At 36.4% G+C, this 19,005-nt stretch overlaps 2 protein-coding genes across 2 annotated transcripts in view; one reads left to right on the plus strand and one right to left on the minus strand.

Moving 5' to 3' along the window:
• The window catches only part of LOC116723024 (transmembrane protein 163-like), a 53,681-nt gene extending 44,587 nt beyond the window's left edge, over positions 1–9,094 (minus strand). Inside the window, exons 1-2 of the mRNA XM_032567538.1 lie at positions 8,514–9,094; positions 906–1,025 (exon numbers count right to left, since the gene is read on the minus strand). Of these exons, the coding sequence (XP_032423429.1) occupies positions 906–1,025; positions 8,514–8,715 (322 nt within the window). The 5' untranslated portion in view covers positions 8,716–9,094. The remainder of the gene's footprint in view (positions 1–905; positions 1,026–8,513) is intronic.
• A 4,126-nt stretch (positions 9,095–13,220) lies between these two features.
• On the plus strand, positions 13,221–18,828 carry acmsd (aminocarboxymuconate semialdehyde decarboxylase). Its single transcript, XM_032566787.1, has 10 exons — positions 13,221–13,362; positions 14,903–14,947; positions 15,471–15,567; positions 15,656–15,705; positions 16,096–16,332; positions 16,446–16,539; positions 16,774–16,869; positions 17,040–17,212; positions 18,247–18,345; positions 18,548–18,828. The coding sequence occupies exons 1-10, from the start codon at positions 13,306–13,308 to the stop codon at positions 18,608–18,610; spliced, it is 1,011 nt and encodes a 336-aa protein (XP_032422678.1). The 5' UTR covers positions 13,221–13,305; the 3' UTR covers positions 18,611–18,828.
• The last annotated feature ends 177 nt before the right edge of the window (positions 18,829–19,005 follow it).

The following is a 19,005-nucleotide window of genomic DNA, read 5'->3' on the forward strand; positions in this document are numbered from 1 at the left end:
CTAAATCTAACTCAAAACCAAACCAATAAGAAGTCATTTTGGAAACAATTGTTAAAATTGTAATAACGTAGTTGTTGCTACAAATGTTTAAAGAAAATCTTCCTGGGACAACTAATTAGCAAGCTAATAATCAAAGGGCTCCAGACAAACTGGTTGCATTAAACTTTTCCAGTTCTCTGCCAGAACATTTAGATGAACCCAAATTTATATCCAGACTCAACTACCTGAAAGTGGTCTATCAAATCAAACAAGAAATGTTTTAATATCTGACTAGGATAATCTGAGTAAACAGAGTTTTTCAAATGATTATTTTCTTTTGTTATTAGAAAAACATTATCCAAACCAACCTGGTATTAGGGGGTGTGGGGGGAGTGTTTGCTCCCTTCATCAGTATTGCTGTGGACAGGTTTTGGCCCATTATTCTTTGCAGAATTACTTAATTCAGCCACACTGAGTGTTTGAGGTCGTATAACAGCTTTTCAGTTTAATTCTGACCTTTGACTAGGCCATCAGGTTGTTTTGAATGGCTTTTTTGCCTTTATGCATCAAATAAGCACTTGAAAACTACCATTACTCAGGCTTCTTATCTCTGGTATTAAAACTGGGTTGACCCAAAAATAGAAAATATTTTTTAAAGGGTCAAATACGTTTTCATCCAAATTTAACGTATATGCTCTAATACAACATATCAAAGTATCTCCTACTTTAAGACAATATACAAAGCAGTTTTGCAGCCAAAAAAAGCACATTTGGATAAAACAGTCTTTTTTTATCAAATGGGAATTGGGAAATCATCTGCTCCTAAAAACTAATTACTGTTGAACAGAAATACCCAGCAGAGTCACTTTATGGCTCCATATGTGCTCTTACTAGAGATTTAAATGACATTTGTTTTAAATGCTTACTGAAAGCTGCTACAGCCAGGATAAGTGTGACCACAATGGAGACCCAGGAGACCCAGAGAGCTTTCTTCCTGTAGTTCTGAGCCTCGTGGGGTTTCAGGCGCATGCTGCTCTCAAGAAGACCTGCAAAGAGAAAACATACACAAACAATGTTACAGGGACGCTTCTGTTTTTCTTCGTGTGTGTTCAAGAGAGTCATGATTTTGTGTCACTTGGTGATCATATCAGGCGCCCTCAGAAAATGTAAGAAATGATTCAATCTATCCATCTCCTTTATACAAGAAAGAACGTTTGTTTGTGGGAACGGGGGTTTATCTTAAAAATGTTCATGTGATTGACTGACAGTTTGATAGTACTGTAAATCAGAAAATCAGAGTTGAGTTTGGGATCAGATAAGAAATTATACCAACCTCTGCAGACTTCCAAAATACAGTATATTAGAGTTCACCTGTATAAATCTATTATGGCATTTTTAATCATCCAGCCATAATGTACCTACAGTATGGGAGCCATATTAGTAAGAAAGAGACAAGAAATGTGGCTTCAGGAGTGTCCAAAGGTTACACTTTAGTTGCAGGTTAATTTGTGATAACACCCTTCTGAGATCAAGCAGAAACCCACTGTCCAATTAAAATGTTACAGGATATGTTTCTCTGTATCTCATATATGGAAATATGGAAGTATATATTTCCATATACAGTACAGACCAAAAGTTTGGACACACTTTCTCATTGAATTCAATGAGAAGGTGTGTCCAAACTTTTGGTCTGAACTGTACATATATATGGAAATGTATATACCTTTTTCTTTTGTAAAAATACAAGAAAGAAATGTATTTTGCATTTTCCAAATTGAACCGCTTATGGTGGCAGCATGTTGGGGGTTACTTTGGTTCTGATTTGTTCTTTCTGTTAACTTTTATTCATAATGGACACGTTTGAGAGACATCAAAAGCAACTTTCTATCAAAATGATTTCATGCCAACTGAGAAATGGTCTGCAAATATTATAGCTTTGGGATTCTTTTTGGTCCAGCAGCACCTGACCAGCTCAAGTACTGTAGATGAAGCAAGATTGATCCTACAATATGACAGTGACCCAAAACACACCAGTACATCCAGCATGAAAAATTCACTGGTAGGGCAACATTTCCTTAGACTGGTAGATGGCCACAAGAAGTGCCGAGTTATTTTGTTTAAAATGGTAGCAATTCGGAGATAACATTTCCCTAAAACAGAACATACATTTATGTTGATAATCTTTGTTTTCTTTCCCAGCAATGAATTGGTGAAAATAAAGATTGGACACCAACTTTTGAGCATTTCCTTTGGAAGAACTTAATACCTGATTGGGTGTCCCCATAAAATATTCATGACTGCACATATGGTGCTCAAATGGCTTTCCCAATATCGATAGTACTTAGTCAACCCAAGGGGATCCCATACATGAAGTCCATTCTGTTCCCAGGCCCACTTTGTATCAAAATTCATTATCTTTTATCTAAAAAACTTTAGTTGAACAGTCTACCAGAGTAAACAAAGATTTAGCTAAGGAAGAATAATTGTCAAAAATGAATTGGATGAATTTTCTAATCGTTTTGTCCACCTATTGTGTTTGAGAAAAGTCCTTGCCTGAAGTCACAGACTAAATAGCCCAGATTCCTAACAGCCAGCAGCTCCGTGTCATGAAATGTGAGGATGGCTCTGCAGAGTCATGAATTATTCAAGAGCTTGAACTTTTACATCCAGGAGATTTTAATGCTGTTGGCTATCATTGTATCCTGAAATTTGTATCACACATTGTTAGTGGAACCACGAAAACAGGACAAAACCAGTCAGATGAGTGTGGAGCTACGAATTTAAAACAAAACATTTCAATATGTGCCTTCCTTGATTTAGAAAATCACAGGACAGCTAGCAAGTAATGTAACATCTAAATAATATTGACAGAAATGAAATAGAGTTTCTCTTGTTAAAAAATATTGATGAATAAGCATCTTCCTTGAGATGAAGTCAGTCAAAAAGCACCGGCAGAACTTTTACCCCCAGCAGCAGGATAACCTGCGTCCAGAATCTCCATGGCAACCAGCAGTTGTACCAGCCTATAGATGTGGGCTGTCCAGATCACTTTGATTACTGTTTTTCTGTGTAACAGCTCTGATGCAACATCTCAAAGCACACCACATTCATAAAACCTAACTTGATCTGCCAGCTGCCTGCTCAATAGCTGCTCATGCATTGTTTTGTTTTTTTTGTTTTTTTTAATGAAAACTGTCTACCATCCACACATTATTGAATTTTATCCTAATTTTCTCTAATAACTGAATTGTCCCTGTGGAGTAGCTCATGGGGTCAAAAGCAAAGAATTTCTTAACCTGCATGTCTTATTAAACTTGCATTTTTTTTAATAAAGGCGATACATCCTTGGATAAAGCTAAATCAGTGCTGTGTATCATTGTTTATCATTCAGAAAGAAAATGTTTTCTGAAAAAAGAAAACAAGCTGCATCATCCAAACTGTTGATACTGCTGGAGCACACAGAAAAAAAATGCAATTAAAAATAATGAAACCTATAACTTCTGATTCTTTTTCTTATGTGTCTTGTCATTGTTGTTTCTTGTATAACCATTTTTTAGTTTAAGTGGCAAAAATACCTTCAATTGAGTGAAATACATAGACAAAAACCATAACAAATGTGGTCTGACTACAACTGTATATTGTTAGTCAAATTACTGGGAGTGTAGAATGACAAGTCAGGGATTTTAGTATGTTGGTGATTGTTCTCTGAGGCAACAACCTGATCAGCAAATAATAAAAACAGTCACCTTTTGTTTTGCTCTCAGGGGTCTTGCATTTTTTTTCTTGTCAGTAAACACATTTTTTAATTTTTATTGTATTTTTAAGAAAAAGTGAAAAAGAAGATGGATGAATGGATGGACAGACAGATGTGTAGCCAAAAAGACTGGATTTTTAAAAAAGTGATATAAAAATGTTGATCAATGTGAAAAACGAACAATGTTGACAAAAAGCAGTAATTGCAAAAGTACCACTGATATCTGCAAAAGCCATTTAAGGCCCCCAAGTTTAGTGTTTAAAAAAACAACCTGTTTGCTTGGATTATGTATTTTGGGAAAACAGAAAAATTACAAGAGACTCTCATCATTATGATGGCACTCAAATGATCTTTTCATTGTCTAAAGCTAAGTTTTGGTTTGTTAGATGTAAGAATGGAGGCATTTTTTTATAACATTGTTGAGTCATGTTACAGTATTTGAACATGTTGTTTTCCAGGCAAAGAAAATATAACTTTTTTGTCAAATATACTTAAGTTATACTTCAAATAAAGATGCTGAACACCTTAAATACGGACTTTATTATCAACTATTTGATCTAGACCATTTGTAACACCAAGCTTCTCTTCTTTCACTTATATAGACAAGATTTAATAAAGGTTATTCTTGAAATAGTTAAGACTATTTTGGTGATAGACTCCACAAGGAAGCTGAAAATTCATTGAGAAGATATAAACTTGGTAAAATTTAAACTGTCCAACCTCAGCGTGTGTGTGCGTGGGTGTGTCTGTGTTAGATAGGGGAAGTGAGACAGCGTGGTAAATCACTCTGCTCACATGATTCCTGGCTAGGAGAACAGACAGAAGGCATGTGTTCGACATCTCCTCACAACCCACATCTCTCTGTGACTCATGCACAGGTTTCTGCATACTCTTCTGAGCGCAAGCATGCGTGTGTGTGTGTGTGTGTGTGTAGGCATTTTGTCTTTGTCACACCTTTACCCAAAATAAAAGAACATCAGGTCAACATGATGAATTAATTTCACTGAGACAAGAGTAATTAAAAAAACTCCAGAGAAGTTTGTGACATTGTTTACATTTCTGCAAAAATAAGAAAACTAATCAAAACCTTGATTAAAATTAACTTACCATGAATAGTTGGAACAATAAATAAGATTTTATTAACTGAATTTGCCATATTTATGTCAGAGGAATTTCTCAACATTTTTATGCTAAGTTGTTTTTATTTGCAATGACTTGCAAAAACAATTGTGATTATAGTCATATTTTGCCATATTGAATCCACAAACTCTGCCATTTTATTGGGATTCTCTGAGATAGGCCAACTAAAGCAGTGTATTATGAAAATGAAGAAAATTAGATATTGTTTTGCATCTTTAAAAAAAATATCAACAAAATAGAAGAGCAGCAAGAAACAATCAATTGTTGAAAGAAAGCTGCTGAAGGAAGTTTCCCTATTTATAGGTTGCAGCACGTCATATAGAAGTCACAGTAGACATTTTCAGAGTGGATGAAGATAAATACAGAGCGATCCTGGAAGAAAACTTATTAGAAACTGTAAAAGAGTTAAGAATAAAAAGAAGGTTTGGTGTCAACCTCTACAAAGTATTGAGTTGATCTGATTTGTTAACATCTCTACTTGGTTTTGGAGAACTGACCACAGGTTCTCATCGAGGTTGAAATCTAGGGAGTTTCCTGGCCACAGGTCCAAAATGGCATTGTTTGGTCACCGTTGCCATTTGACACGGATCTGGATGCTTTCTCATCTGCCCTGTTTAATCAATTTCAATTGAACTCAAGTTCATTTGTCTAGAAAGTCTGGTTTGTTTGTGGAGGTGTGAATGGATAATCAAACTCTGATGTGGACTCTAGTTTACCTAAAAGATCTTGGTTTGGTTCAAGTGAGCTCTGGCATGGTGCGAATAAACATGTGAATGCAAGCAGACCGGAGGCAGCTCCAGAAGCTGGTAGTGGACTATAACGCAGGACATTCTGGGTAAGCACAACCAAAGCAAACCCTTGAGTCTAGTTCGAAAGAGAGAAATGGGTCATGGTCTTTTACCAAAGACAAAAGAGAAATCCTACAACCACTAAAATCTGACACTACTCCATTGATGTTTACATTTTGTGAAGAAAAAAGGGTTAGGGTTTGGAGGTGAACAAGTTTTTCAAGAAGTCTGGAATCGTATGACAAATGCAGAGGGAAAGCACACCGCTCCTGCTGAAAATGTACAAAAGTTGCAATTTGGTCCCCAATCGAATCGAGTCTACCAGCCTGTCAGGTGTAAAAACACCCTCAGTCACACTGAGAAATCCACATATAATCACCAAACTGTTCTTGGATCATTGGAAGACGCCTTGGATGACATTTTGATTCTTCTCCACTCATGGTACTGTTCTTGGGCAGAATTGTCTGCTTTCTTGGATAAGAAGCAAGACCACACACGGATTTTTACCAGATTATTCACTGCTGGACAAATAACGCTATTTTCTTTGGTGGCCAAATGGTATTTCAGATTTCTCAAACAATCAAGACAATTCAACAGAGAAAATATGTTACACAAGTCTTCTGTTGTTCATCCTTCCACTTGCTGCAAAATCAAACCAGTCCTTGATGTTTCTCTTGCTTTCTCTGCTGCCACCAATCTGATTTGGTACTGTAAACTCTGCAATGTTGGCAACAACATTCTGTAGTTCCCTCCTCAGGAAAAGAGGCTCCTGGCTCTCGATGATCAGGAAAACTATTCTGAAAGCTGCAATATTTTTAGTGGCAACCTTTAGCTACAAGTTGATAATGGCTTCATATTTTTCTTTGGAGGGAGCTACTACTTTGTCACTCCTTTATATAAATTGTTCTGCTAATGAAATCGATAGTAGCAATTTAATCTGGAGCTTTGCACAGCTTCACTCATGTATATAATATTACTTTATATAAATTAGGTTAACTCATAATTTTTTGCCAGAGTGAAACTCTAGAGTAAATTAGTTTTCTCAGAGTCGATACCTTCTAATAAATCTCTTTGCAATAAATTAATTTGGATTTGATCTCTTCACAGGATAATGTAAAGTAATCCCAATGTTTGTCATTTTCAAATGGTGCATGGGTCAAAATAAAACTTTGTAGCTTGATGTAGTTTTTGAAATCCCAGTACAGTCAGATGGATGGGTTAGGATGTTATTAAACAAGAATCTGCTATTTAATTATCATATTTTTATATCCCATATATTGTGCAATAATTGATCAGGGGTAAATATTTTTAGAAAATATCATCAATATCAGCTTCATCCAAGTTTCTCAGCTTCAATGAAGCTAGTAGTGTGTATACATTAAAAGTAACTATAATCAAAGTCTCAAATATAATACTGCATGAAGTTTAGGCCATCTAGCCTAAACTGAGAAAACCCTGCAGGTGAAGGGGCAGAGTCAGTCTTGTCAGATGTCTTAGATTTAGTAGGCACTATATTTTTCTAAGCCAGAAGTCTAAATAAAGAAAATCTGAGGGTTTGCTTTTCTTTTTAGGCATCTGATGGATCGGTGGCCTGTCAGAGGTGTACCCTGTCTCCAGTGCAGTGTAAGATAGACTAAGATTCACATCTTTCTAATAGCAAACATAAAACAGAGAATGGTTTGAGGAAGTTAAGCAATGTTTCAGCAGCTTTATCAACTTTAAGTAACCAATTTTCAAAGATTGCAGAATATTCTCAGTTGGATTTAAGTCCACAATTTGATTTGACCATTCTAACAAATGAATATTTTAATTTAAATCACGCTGTTGCTACTCTGGCTTTATGTTGATGGTCATTGTCCTGCTGTAAGATGAACCTCCACTGTAATCTGAAAGTCTTTAGCAGCCGGACAGGTCTTTTTCTAGGGACGCCCTGTATTTACCCGTCCCAATACAGAAAAACATAACTAATGTCAACAGATTACATGAGCCTCAGTGGAACAGTGGAACCTCACCTAGTGGTGGGTCAGCAACAATTCACTCAAGTTGAAATTATTTGTGAAAAATTCACCTATTTGTAAATATTCTTGGGGAGCTGAAATTCCAAGCCGCAAAGCTGGCTTTACTGAATTTTATTTAAGGGTACAGGAGTAAAAGGAGACTAAATATAAATGCAATTGCGCAATTATCAGATTTTCATTTGTGGAAAACAAAATTGAAAGCAATGCATCGTTTTTCTTCCACTTCATTATTATGCACCATTTTGTGTTGCTGTCTCACATTAAATCCCTTCATAACACACTGTAGTTTGCAGTTAGATAAGGAATGAATGCAGATGCACTAAAGGGGTTAAGAAAATGCAAATGCAGGTGTGAGGGTTGGTCTGTGCATGTGACTGGTACCAGAATCCATCCTTAAGGGAAGGCTGGGGCTGGGGCCGGGTCCCTGCATGATTTCCACTGATACCTGCCGCTCTACACTCACATCCTAGGCTAAATCTGACTAAAATAGCTGGAATGAATGAATGAATGAATGAATGAATGAATGAATGAATGAATGAATGAATGAAATGCTAGACTAAATCTTTTTTAAAGCTTTAAACTCCATGTGTAGCACTGCTCCACTGTGAATCTTGCTGATGTCTGACTATCATACATTATTCAAAGAACACACCGAAAATATCTGGCATGGATAAAAATAACCATCCTGTCTCCGTCATACGCTCCCCTCACCCCCCTCTTTTCTCTCTCTCTCTACCTCTCGCTCACTCACGCACACCCCAACACAGACATCCCACCCAAACAGAAATCCAACAACTTTTAAAGCCAGTTAAATATCCAAACGTAAAAAGTTACCTTCTCCGTCCACATTGTCAGTAATCTTCATCTCCTGGTTGACTGTGAAAGACTCCGGCTCTGTGGGGGTCTTGGCTTGCTGCTGCTGGTGGTTGGTGAAGCCATCCGCGGCGCACTGGCCGTTCCGCACTGTGGCCGGCCAGGGATCCACAACCGTCGGCTCCGGGACGGCGCAGGACTCCTGGGTCACCTGGTCTTCCATTGCTTCTGCTCCTGTTTTGTGCTCAGTCTCTTGGAGTCAGAGGAAAAAATGAAGATGAGGCTGGATGGAGGGGGGGAATAAAGAAAGAAAACTATTCACACCGGTCCGTTAGGTGCAGCGGCCATCCAGCGCGTCCAATATACCACCGGCTCCGAAGAGAGATTGAGAGAAGAGATGGTGATCAAGGAAGATAAGAGGTAAAATAAGGGTTTATCTCTAAAGCATGAGAAGAGAAGTAACTCCCTCGTTGAGATGTCAGCCGTGCAGGCTCAGTGAAGACCCCCTTGTCTGGCTGAAGCAGTAATTTATGGTTAGATGCGATGATGCGATAAGCTCAGATCTGCTGTGAATCTGGCAGGCGGTGCCAGTAAGTTGGTTCCCCTCCTCCTCCTCCTCTTCCTCTTTCTCTCCTCCTCTCATAACTCGGCATCTGATCCCCGTTCTGAGGCAGAACTCAACCCTAATAAGTAATTATCTACTTTGGGTCATTTTGCATAGGAAGACCAGACAATTAAAATGATGTTTGGTTTAATATTTCTGGCTCCACGGTTTCAATACACGAGCCACCTGCAAACCGCAAGTCATATGGGAGAGTTTTATGTGCCAGCACAAACATGAGCCCTAACCAAACTATGAGCAGGAAACACAGAGTCAGCATGGAGCACAGCCAACCAAGAGGTGTTTGCGCCTCATAAACAACTCCTTATCTGGGTAGAATGCCACAAAATGTGCTAAATTTAATCAAAAACTTATTTTTTTTTGTTCACAAACTAAAGTCTTGTTATCTAGATTCATCACATAATCAATCATTTGGATTTTTTTTTTTAATACTGAAATGTAACACAATCACATGATTGCTAAAGAGATAAGAAGCAGGGCTACTTATGACCAATTTAGTAGAAGGAAAAATTGTGGTACCAAAGATTCACAAGAATGCACAACATGGTTACCTGCAGCTATTGTTTTGTAAAGCAAAGCCTATTTAATTTTTTTGACAATATTCCAATACACCTACTTAACAACAACTACATTGGAAAATGTAGTTTTGTAGAAATTGATGAAAATGATGTGATTTCTATTGTGTGCAAAATCCTTTTCAAGAGAAGTTCGTTTTTGCACACAGAATAATAACATGAAAATCTTCTGTTGCTCTCACTTTAAATAAGCTTTTTAGTCTACAGCTTGCAAAGAGATATGAATCCAGTTTGACTCCTCTTGAGTAATAACATGACATGACATGACATAAACTTAACTTGTAAAAAAGGATAGTACCTCTCAGAATTTTGACAACTGATATTGCTAAATAATCATGTAAAATATTTATACAAAAATAGAACCGTCCAAATCAAACTAAGATTAAACTAGAAATAAATATTATCTTTGCCAAACTTATCTACTGAAGTAAAGTTGGCACTTATAGTTTTTCACAGTTTTTCACAACATTGATGTGGTAAATTCATGCACTGTTTTCAGGAAGTGAGATTGCATAACTGTGATATTATTTCCTAAGGTGTTGTTAATGTAAATGTGCCTCAGCCTCTGCAGGAACTTTGCTTTGACAAAAAACAACAAACAGCCTCTGTCAGGGATTTGCATTCTTTTGTCAGAGGCATAAATGTATTTAATTTTGGTGTTTTTAACAACATATTGAACCATTATTTTTTCAGGTTTAAATTGTGACGCTTCTAAGAACATACTGTTCCAGCTGATAAGAAAAATGGTGGCACTTCCAGAAGCCTCAACATCACCTCAAGTCTAAACAAGAGGGTTGAATCTCTGAGAATGGATGTATTCCAACACACAGCCAGGTGCTTCCCTAGAAAAAAAAACAAGTGTAATACATTATTTCTGATAAAAAGACTGTCCAAGTATTAAGCCTGATCAGGCCAAAGATGTTTACGACTATCAAACTGTGGTTTCTCTAAAATTGTTTTTAATTTTTCAGATTAGGAAAGGATGATAAATTTCTTTTAATTCGGGATAGTCATGATTCTTTTGAACCTTTTATGAAATACATGCTGAAATGTTTTTGTTGCTCAGCAGAAAAACTATTTAAATGAGATTCATAAACGGACAAAACAAGTTTGAACATTTGCACACGATGAAGGATTGGATGGTTTTATTTGTTGGCAAGTTCATTTTCATTTGCAAATTAATTCAAGTTCTCTAAAAAAGCTAATGCCAACAGCAGTTACAACTAATTAGCATTTTTGTGATTTCACAACAATAATAACAAGAAGAACTGGCAAAAGAAAAACCCATCAAAAGATAAATCCAGTTAAAAAAGAGAGAAAAATGCAAATTTATTCTACTTGAGATTTAAATCTGACTCATGCCAATAAAAACTTTGGCTTTTAACAGAATTTGCTGACCGCATTCAATCTCAATCAAATTCATGTTTGAATCAGCTCCATTTATATTGATAATTGTGATTCAGTTACATACTGCGCAGTTTAATCCTTATTAAAATACAGTGAAATCTAAGGCAGTTGATTACATAAAGTTAAGGGAAGAAAGTAAAGCTGATTGTAGCATGTGGCAACAGTGGAAAGAAATTTCTTAGGACCTCCCACATTTTTTTTTCTTTGAATCACATTCCTTTCTTAGGGCAACAACAGGGGTTGTCTCAAGAAGGGTATCCAACTTAAAACATCTGCCAAGTCTGTGTGCACGCAGCAGTGGAAATGAGGAGACTATTGTTCTGTGGCAACCCAGTGGAGGGAGATGCCGCAACAACAATGTCAACAGAAGCTCAAGTCTTTTTCAGTGATATTTGGTTTAACTTCCAACAAAGTGAGATGAGTCTCCTGTACTTGAAGACTTATTGTACAGTACAATGAACTGATTTAAAATTATTCTGAGGCATCTTTAAACCCATTACTACACCCCTATTTGGTTTCATATAGATTAGAGTATAATTTTAGCACTGTAGTATTATATGAGCTGTTCTTATTTGGTTTTCACCAGAAAATGTTTCTGGTGAAAGCCAGCCATGTACTTGCATTCCTTTTAAAATATCCATATATCCTAGATAAACAGACAGGCTTTCAAAGAGAACCCTAGTAGTCATTCCTGCTTTTTGTTTATCTACAAATCAGCAAAAGACCACATGTCACAAAGCATGGACTAAATGTGAACCGTGATCTCATAAATTGAATGATGACGCAGAACAGCTGATACACCGTGTCCCTGTCTAATTTCGTTCTGTATCCTTGGAAAGTTTATTTTAACTTCTAATGAGCTCCTCTGTGACAGGACAGAAAACCTTTCCCCCAAAATAAAGTGAGGATTGTTTTCATCCATTGCCTCTGGCTTCTTGAAGTTTGTAGCCATCACTAATGAGATGGTGGCATCAGGCACATGAAAAAACCACTAAGTGGCTGAACAGCATGTGAGTTGCAATCAACTACTACTGTGTCAGTAAGCAGCCGTCTGAAGTGTTAAATAAGACATTTATCAGTGACAAGGCTTCATTTAGTCATTTTTTAACAGGCCAATGGTTATTAATGTTGTTAAATGGGGACAGTTTTCCATGAATAAGCATGAAAATACATGGACTTCTGTAACAAGAGCAGACTTAAATGAAGTAGATAGAATAGATCTGAAAATGGCTCTTTAGACCTTCCACTAATAACTAACTAATCCTTAGTTAGTTAGAGAGCTAACTAATAATTTTAAACATAAATATAGCAACAAATTATTAGCACTTTTCCTGTTTTTTGTTGCTGTTTTTTTTAAATAGAATTATTGTATTGAATGTTCACAATAGAATCTCACTAAAAGTAGCAGTCATAGATTTTAATAATAGTTGGTCAGTGGCATAAATGGCTAAGAAAGTAAATAAAAAATTAGACTATGACATCATGTAAAAGTAATCTATCTGGTCATGGTGTAACAGAATACTGTGTTGTCCTCACCACTAGTCTCAATATACATGTACTATAAAAACAGCATTGCATCAGAGGAACCACACACATTTCAGACTTTATGTCCCAATAAATGTTGTTCTCTCATGTTACGATATATGTAACTCATTGTTTTCTAAATAAACATTTTACAAAATAGGAAAGAGTGTGCGTGTAGATGTTTCACATTTTCTGGGGGTAATAATAATTTTTTTTTTTCATTTTAAATATTTTATTGTGTTTACAAACTTGTCAATTAAATTTATAAATTTGGTTAGTCTTTTTTTTTTTTGCTTTTATTTGTTTCTTTCTATTTGTCTATTTTATCGAAAGCAAGGAAATATTTAGGGATGTAAACATCAAGACTGTGTATTCCAATACACAAATTAATCCCCACAGAAACATAAATGCTCCCTTTACAACATTGAAATTAATCTGTGGCTGCAATGCAAACAATGTTTTTAGGTTTATTAATACTAGTAAAGATATACATTTATAATCATACATCCCAAACTACAGTTCAGTCATACAAATGCTTTGACTTTAAGTAGATTGGGAGTAGGTAATAAATGACCAGCCTGTTCCAGCAGTCATTCACCTGCCAGTCATTGATTTCCAACTGAGGGCAGGAAGGGAGCCTTAGCACAGTTTTTGAAAGGTAGCTTGTGTTGGAATAGACTTAAGGATGAAGGTTGATATTCATAATCATATTTTACCAAAGGAATGGCCCGACTTGAAGCAGGTAGGTGCTCTGACACATGACCTCACAAGGGAGTGTCTTACAGCTTGAAGCCTCAACGTGAGTAAAGCCACAAAATATGCTATAGAAATCTCATGCTGAGTATTTCAAATCCCAATTAGTGTATGTTTCTGTATCTGTATCACTGCTGTTATAGGTTGAATTAAGTGACAGGAACACAAAATTGATCTTGTTTTCCCACTGACATTTTACAAGGAGATTAACAACTCACACCATAAATCCGTGCTCTCCGTGGATGGTTAAACTTTAATCAATAAGAGCTGGCCTTGGTTTATCTGTTCCAGCTCTCACGTCTTTGTTACGCTGTCTGTCGGCCTCTGCTAATGATTTGCTACATGTGCAGGCCACAGAGCATGGTCTGCAGCTTTGTCTAAAACGTCCACAATCTTTATTGTTCTTTCTTTCAACCTTCTTTCTTACTATTCTTTTAAATGCTTAGTGTTAAATTAACTCCACCTACCAATGCCAACACTGGCATAAGTTACTTTAAAATTATACAGAGAACCTTAGAAAAAGCACAGAATAATTGTAAAATTTGTATAAAATTCTGCTATGTAGTAAATGTGTTAATAGGTTTTCAATTTTAAAAACAAGACTTGTAAAACGATAAATATGCATTTAAATGTTGCTTTACATAAGCATAAGGCTGTACTTAGTGTTATTTTAAACTTCATAGGCAAAGATTTATTATACACAGAAGGGAATATTCACATATTGGATTGTGAGGATCTGCATTTCCAATGAGTTATTCAGAAAAGTGCACAGTTGATCTGCACTGATGTCAAAAGAAGCTTTACTGGCTGCACTGCTCACATGGATCACTTGCACTTTCATTTGTATGTAAGAAGCATCAACAGCCTCAGATGGCGTTCACTTGCAGTTATTTTGAGAAGGTGGAGCAGATGCAGGACTACTGCTGAACCTCCACAGATGGAACAAACGATAAGGGCTTTCAGAGGAGCTGTGCAAGTCATACTAAACCTGTTCACACACTGATCTTTTGTCAAGATAACTTAGATCTTCAATTGAACAGCATACAGTAGAGTGGGCATGAATGTCACCATAACTTGGGTGTTTTAAAAATATATTTGAGATGTATTTTCTGTTTCAGTCCGCTTTAAAAGCAAGAATTAGACTTACAATCCACACAGGGATAAAGCTATACAGACAGGCTCAAATACACATAGAATCCAAATGATGTTTGATAAATTTTTCTTTGGACATTGAACCTCTATCACATCACATGCTTTGTATGAAACCATACAGTATACAATCTTGTATGCCATTTTTTAAACTAATATGGATTAAAGAAGATTCAGAATAAATTTTATTCGGACCCAATTCGTTTGTTTTTTTATTTTTGTTTCAGGCAGTTACAGTCATTGTGTCCCGAAAAACTCCAAAACTAATTTGACATTCATGCCCAAAATGATCAGATGCAATCTTCTCAATGAGCGTGTGTGTATTAAAGTGTTTTCCAACTGTATGACTATCAGTAATCATATGTTTTTATGTCTTGCAGAGATACGGTTATGATGGGTTTGTTCAGCTGCACCATCACTGCAAGGTGAATCAATCATTTTTATATGCAGACAGATAAAACAAGGGCACAGAGACAGGTCTCAAATGCTTACTTTGCTGAGAACGCAGCAGGATCATACTGGCAGCTCCCCACCATATCCACCCCTCATGCTGGCCAGAACACAGCATGATACCACTGCATCACTGAATGATTCACTTTGAGCACAACCGAAAACACTGAAAGCTGCTGTATGACCTGGAAGTTAAACTTTATTAACCAGAAAGTCACTCTATTTATTTGTAATTGTTTAAAATAGCAAAAATGACGTAGTGATGCACATTTGTTTTTGTGTTTAAAGATATAGGGGGACTCTAGAGATCTTTGGATGCAGATTCACCTAGAGAAAGAGCATTTAAAGAATGAGCTCACTGCTGCCATCGTGTGGTCATACTTAAAATGACGTTAAATCCTAAACCTCTATGCAGAAACATAAAACTCTGCACTGCATGTTATACTCCACCATAAATGCACACAACAAGTTGTAGGTGATGTTCATGCTGCATTTCAGGGCGAAGCAAACATGATGAAAGATGGAAAGTTGTTCCGGGTGATTCAGGAAAACTGTTGGGATGCGAATGCTCGCATCAAAGACATGGACAAGTACGGTGTGTTCACAGGGATCAATGACCCAGCACTTGTTCTTGTTCCATCCTAATCTTTCTTGACCATAATGTTCCTGTTTATGATCCGCAGGCGTTACTGTTCAGGCCCTGTCGACGGTTCCTGTGATGTTCAGTTATTGGGTCAGTTCTCACTGTTATATGTGAATTTATTTTAAAGAGTAGATGTTGTGCCTCATTGCTAATAGAACTGAACATTTCCTTCTTATATTTGTAAGAGAACTGGAGCAGATTGTACAACACTTTCACATTAAGCACCTTCTGAAAAAAGTATTCATCTAATAACAAACCTGAATTATTTGTTATTAATCAACACAAAATAGTGCATTATTATGAAGTAGAAGAAAAATAATACATGGTGTAATTTTAAGGAGTTATAATTTTAATAGTTTTACCCAAAGTCAACACTTCTTTTACAATGTTTTCCAGTGGTGTGAATATTTTTGCAAGTCACTGCAAACTTGTTTGATTTCACTGTCTCACAGTTTAATTGAATTTTTTGTTTAACTGTAGGCCAAACCTCATGACACATTGGACCTCTGTGTCCTTTTAAACGACGATTTGGCCCAGACGGTGCGTAGTCACCCTAAGAGGTTTGTGGGGCTGGGCACGCTGCCTATGCAAGCCCCTGACCTGGCGGTGCTGGAAATGAGGCGCTGCGTGAAGGAGCTCGGCTTCCCCGGAGTGCAAATCGGATCCCACATTAACAACTGGGACCTTAACTCTTCGGACCTCATTCCCTTCTATGCTGTGAGACATAAAACAATATCAAAACACACTCAGAAAATAAGATTATTTCCGCGTTCACTGCATCTTTTCTTGCAGCATCGTTACTGATTTTGCAGGATGTGTCTTGCATGCAGGCAGCAGAGGAGCTGGGCTGCTCCATTTTTGTCCACCCATGGGACATGCAGACAGATGGGAGGATGGCTAAGTATTGGCTACCCTGGCTGGTGGGTGAGGAGACTGAGCAAAAACAGGAGATATTGTTTGGTTAACAATGTGAAACAACCAAATACAACTTTAGTAAACGATAAAATATTGCAAATCATTATCACTACATTTCTAAACAGTGGGTTTCGACAGTATGTTTGACAAAACCTAATCAATATTCCACTGAATTTAAAACCCTTTATAAGTTATGATCAGTATGTTTTTTTATTCTTTTAATTGCTCTCCTCTATCTGAAAGGCATGCCAACCGAGACAACCATGGCTATTTGCTCAATGATATTTGGAGGTATCTTTGAGAAGTTTCCAAAACTGAAAGTCTGCTTTGCACATGGAGGTACAACACCAGATAGCTTGAATTTTTCTTTTATTTATAAGATTAATATCACCTCTGAATAAGACTGTGAAGTATCATATTTTAAGTATTTCCTTTGTGCTTAGTGTGGCATTAAAGGAGCCTCTCTATGCTTTTGTTTGACCTTGATGTGTTTGTTTATTTGCCCATAGGGGGCTCTTTTCCATTCACTGTTGGCCGAATCGAACACGGCCACAAAGTTCGTCCTGACCTGTGTGCAGTTGACAACACAATCAGTCCACGTAAATACCTGGGCTCTTTCTACACTGACTCATTGGTTCATGATCCAATCTCCCTGAAGCTGCTTGTTGATGTTATTGGAAAAGTAAGTTTGAACTTCTCATTTCATTAACATATAGATGGTTTTTTTTTACCATTAACATCAAAGTAAAATTATCGACTTTGAGTATGTAATAAAAATAACACTTTATTAGTTATTAAAGTGAAGTCAGTTTAATTTTGAACCTAATTCAATGTGTTTCCACCTGGCACTGAGCTATCCTGATATTTAAGACTGGTAATAGGGGAGGAGAGCTAAATACTCGTTCTTTGTGTTATTGCATCTCCAATGTAACATAACATTTTGATTGCTAGATTGAAAAAGTGGGTGAGATTAATATCATAATGTAGTAATTTGGTTTAAATCATACTTGTCATACCAACTATGTTTTAGCATTTATGAATGTGAGCAGACAAACATCAGATTTGGGGTCCCTCAAGGCTCCTTACTCCGGCTGCTTTCAATAATAAAATTTTAAAAAATCACCATGCTTCCCTGACTTCAGTGAGTGTTAAGTCTCCATGTCCATGTTGATGACACACAGCTTTATATTTTTGTTAGACCACATGCATGAATACTTTTTTTGACAATGTACATAGAAAAAGTACAGTGAAATTAAGAATATCTTTCCCATGAGGTGCAATCGGTAAAATCTACATCATACACACTCTAAGTACAAAATTACACACACTGTTATGTACTAAATTAAATCTAAAATAACTACCAGGCACACATTCATATTACATCATATATGATAGGAACAAATTAATGTTTGTTAAGGAAACTTATTTCAGTGAGGATGAAACTGTGAAGTTTTTAATCCGATATATCTGAAACAGATCAAACAGGTGATGATCGGGATTTAAGATAATTTAGTTCCACCATATGACTACACTCCATTACAGTCATTGACTGTATCCATAATTTCAATCAATAGCTTTAGAATTTTTTAGATGCAGGTTAATGCCAGAAATCACAGTTTTTATGTCTCACAGGACCCTTTAGAAGTCAATCCCCAACTATTCTCAATGAAAGCCATTCATTATTTCTTATATAATTTGATTGTACTGGTTTTCTAGGATAAAGTAATGCTGGGAACAGATTATCCATTCCCACTTGGCGAGCTGGAACCTGGGTCACTCATTGAGTCAATGAATGAGTTTGATGGAAAACTGAAGGTATTAAAATGCTCCTTCTTTTAATTTATGGAGCACTCTTTCACACACAGGAAGTGGGAAATAATTTTCAGTACAAAGCAAATGACAGAGAATACTCAAAGGAAGTTTCAAGTATTTCAAATATAAGAACAAAGATCTAAATGAAATGAAAACACTATTTTCATATAGTCTGTAGATTGATTTCTTTCCTTTTTTCTTGCAGGACAACTTGCTTGCTGGAAATGCACTGGAATTTTTAGGACTAAAACGAGAACAGTTTGTGTAGTAAAAGAGTTTGCAGCCTGTGGTTCCAGAGCCAACTGACAAGATTGACTAAAAATGCTGAATCAACTAATGTTTTTAAATATAGAAATAATAATGTGCAAGTTTTAGCAGTTTTCAAAAGTTTTTGAAAAGTTTAACTTTAAAAAAAAAAAAGTCTTAAAACTTTTTTGTCATAACCAGTGTGGTCCTGCAAAATTAAACTTATTTGGGTAAGACTTCTACAGATTATACTGTTTTTCTTTCAGTGCAGTTTTTTTTGTATCTTTTGTACCAGGAAGCATAAGTTTGAAGAAGCTGCATGCAATTTCATATATGTTTTTTATTGTTGGGAAGCAGATGTTAGAATGGACCAGAGAGTATTTTAAAATGATAAAAAAAAAAAACTTGATTTATAGC

Source organism: Xiphophorus hellerii, chromosome 7 (genome assembly GCF_003331165.1).
Source record: "Xiphophorus hellerii strain 12219 chromosome 7, Xiphophorus_hellerii-4.1, whole genome shotgun sequence".
Classification (NCBI taxonomy): Eukaryota; Metazoa; Chordata; class Actinopteri; order Cyprinodontiformes; family Poeciliidae; genus Xiphophorus; species Xiphophorus hellerii.

Excerpts from the sequence above, each read along its gene's own strand:
- acmsd (XM_032566787.1), top strand. The coding sequence starts at position 13,306 with ATGAAGGTTGATATTCATAATCATATTTTACCAAAGGAATGGCCCGAC. Across the intron at positions 15,706-16,095 it reads CTGTGATGTTCAGTTATTGG|GCCAAACCTCATGACACATT; the intron begins GTCAGTTCTCAC and ends GTTTAACTGTAG. Across the intron at positions 16,333-16,445 it reads ACCTCATTCCCTTCTATGCT|GCAGCAGAGGAGCTGGGCTG; the intron begins GTGAGACATAAA and ends TCTTGCATGCAG.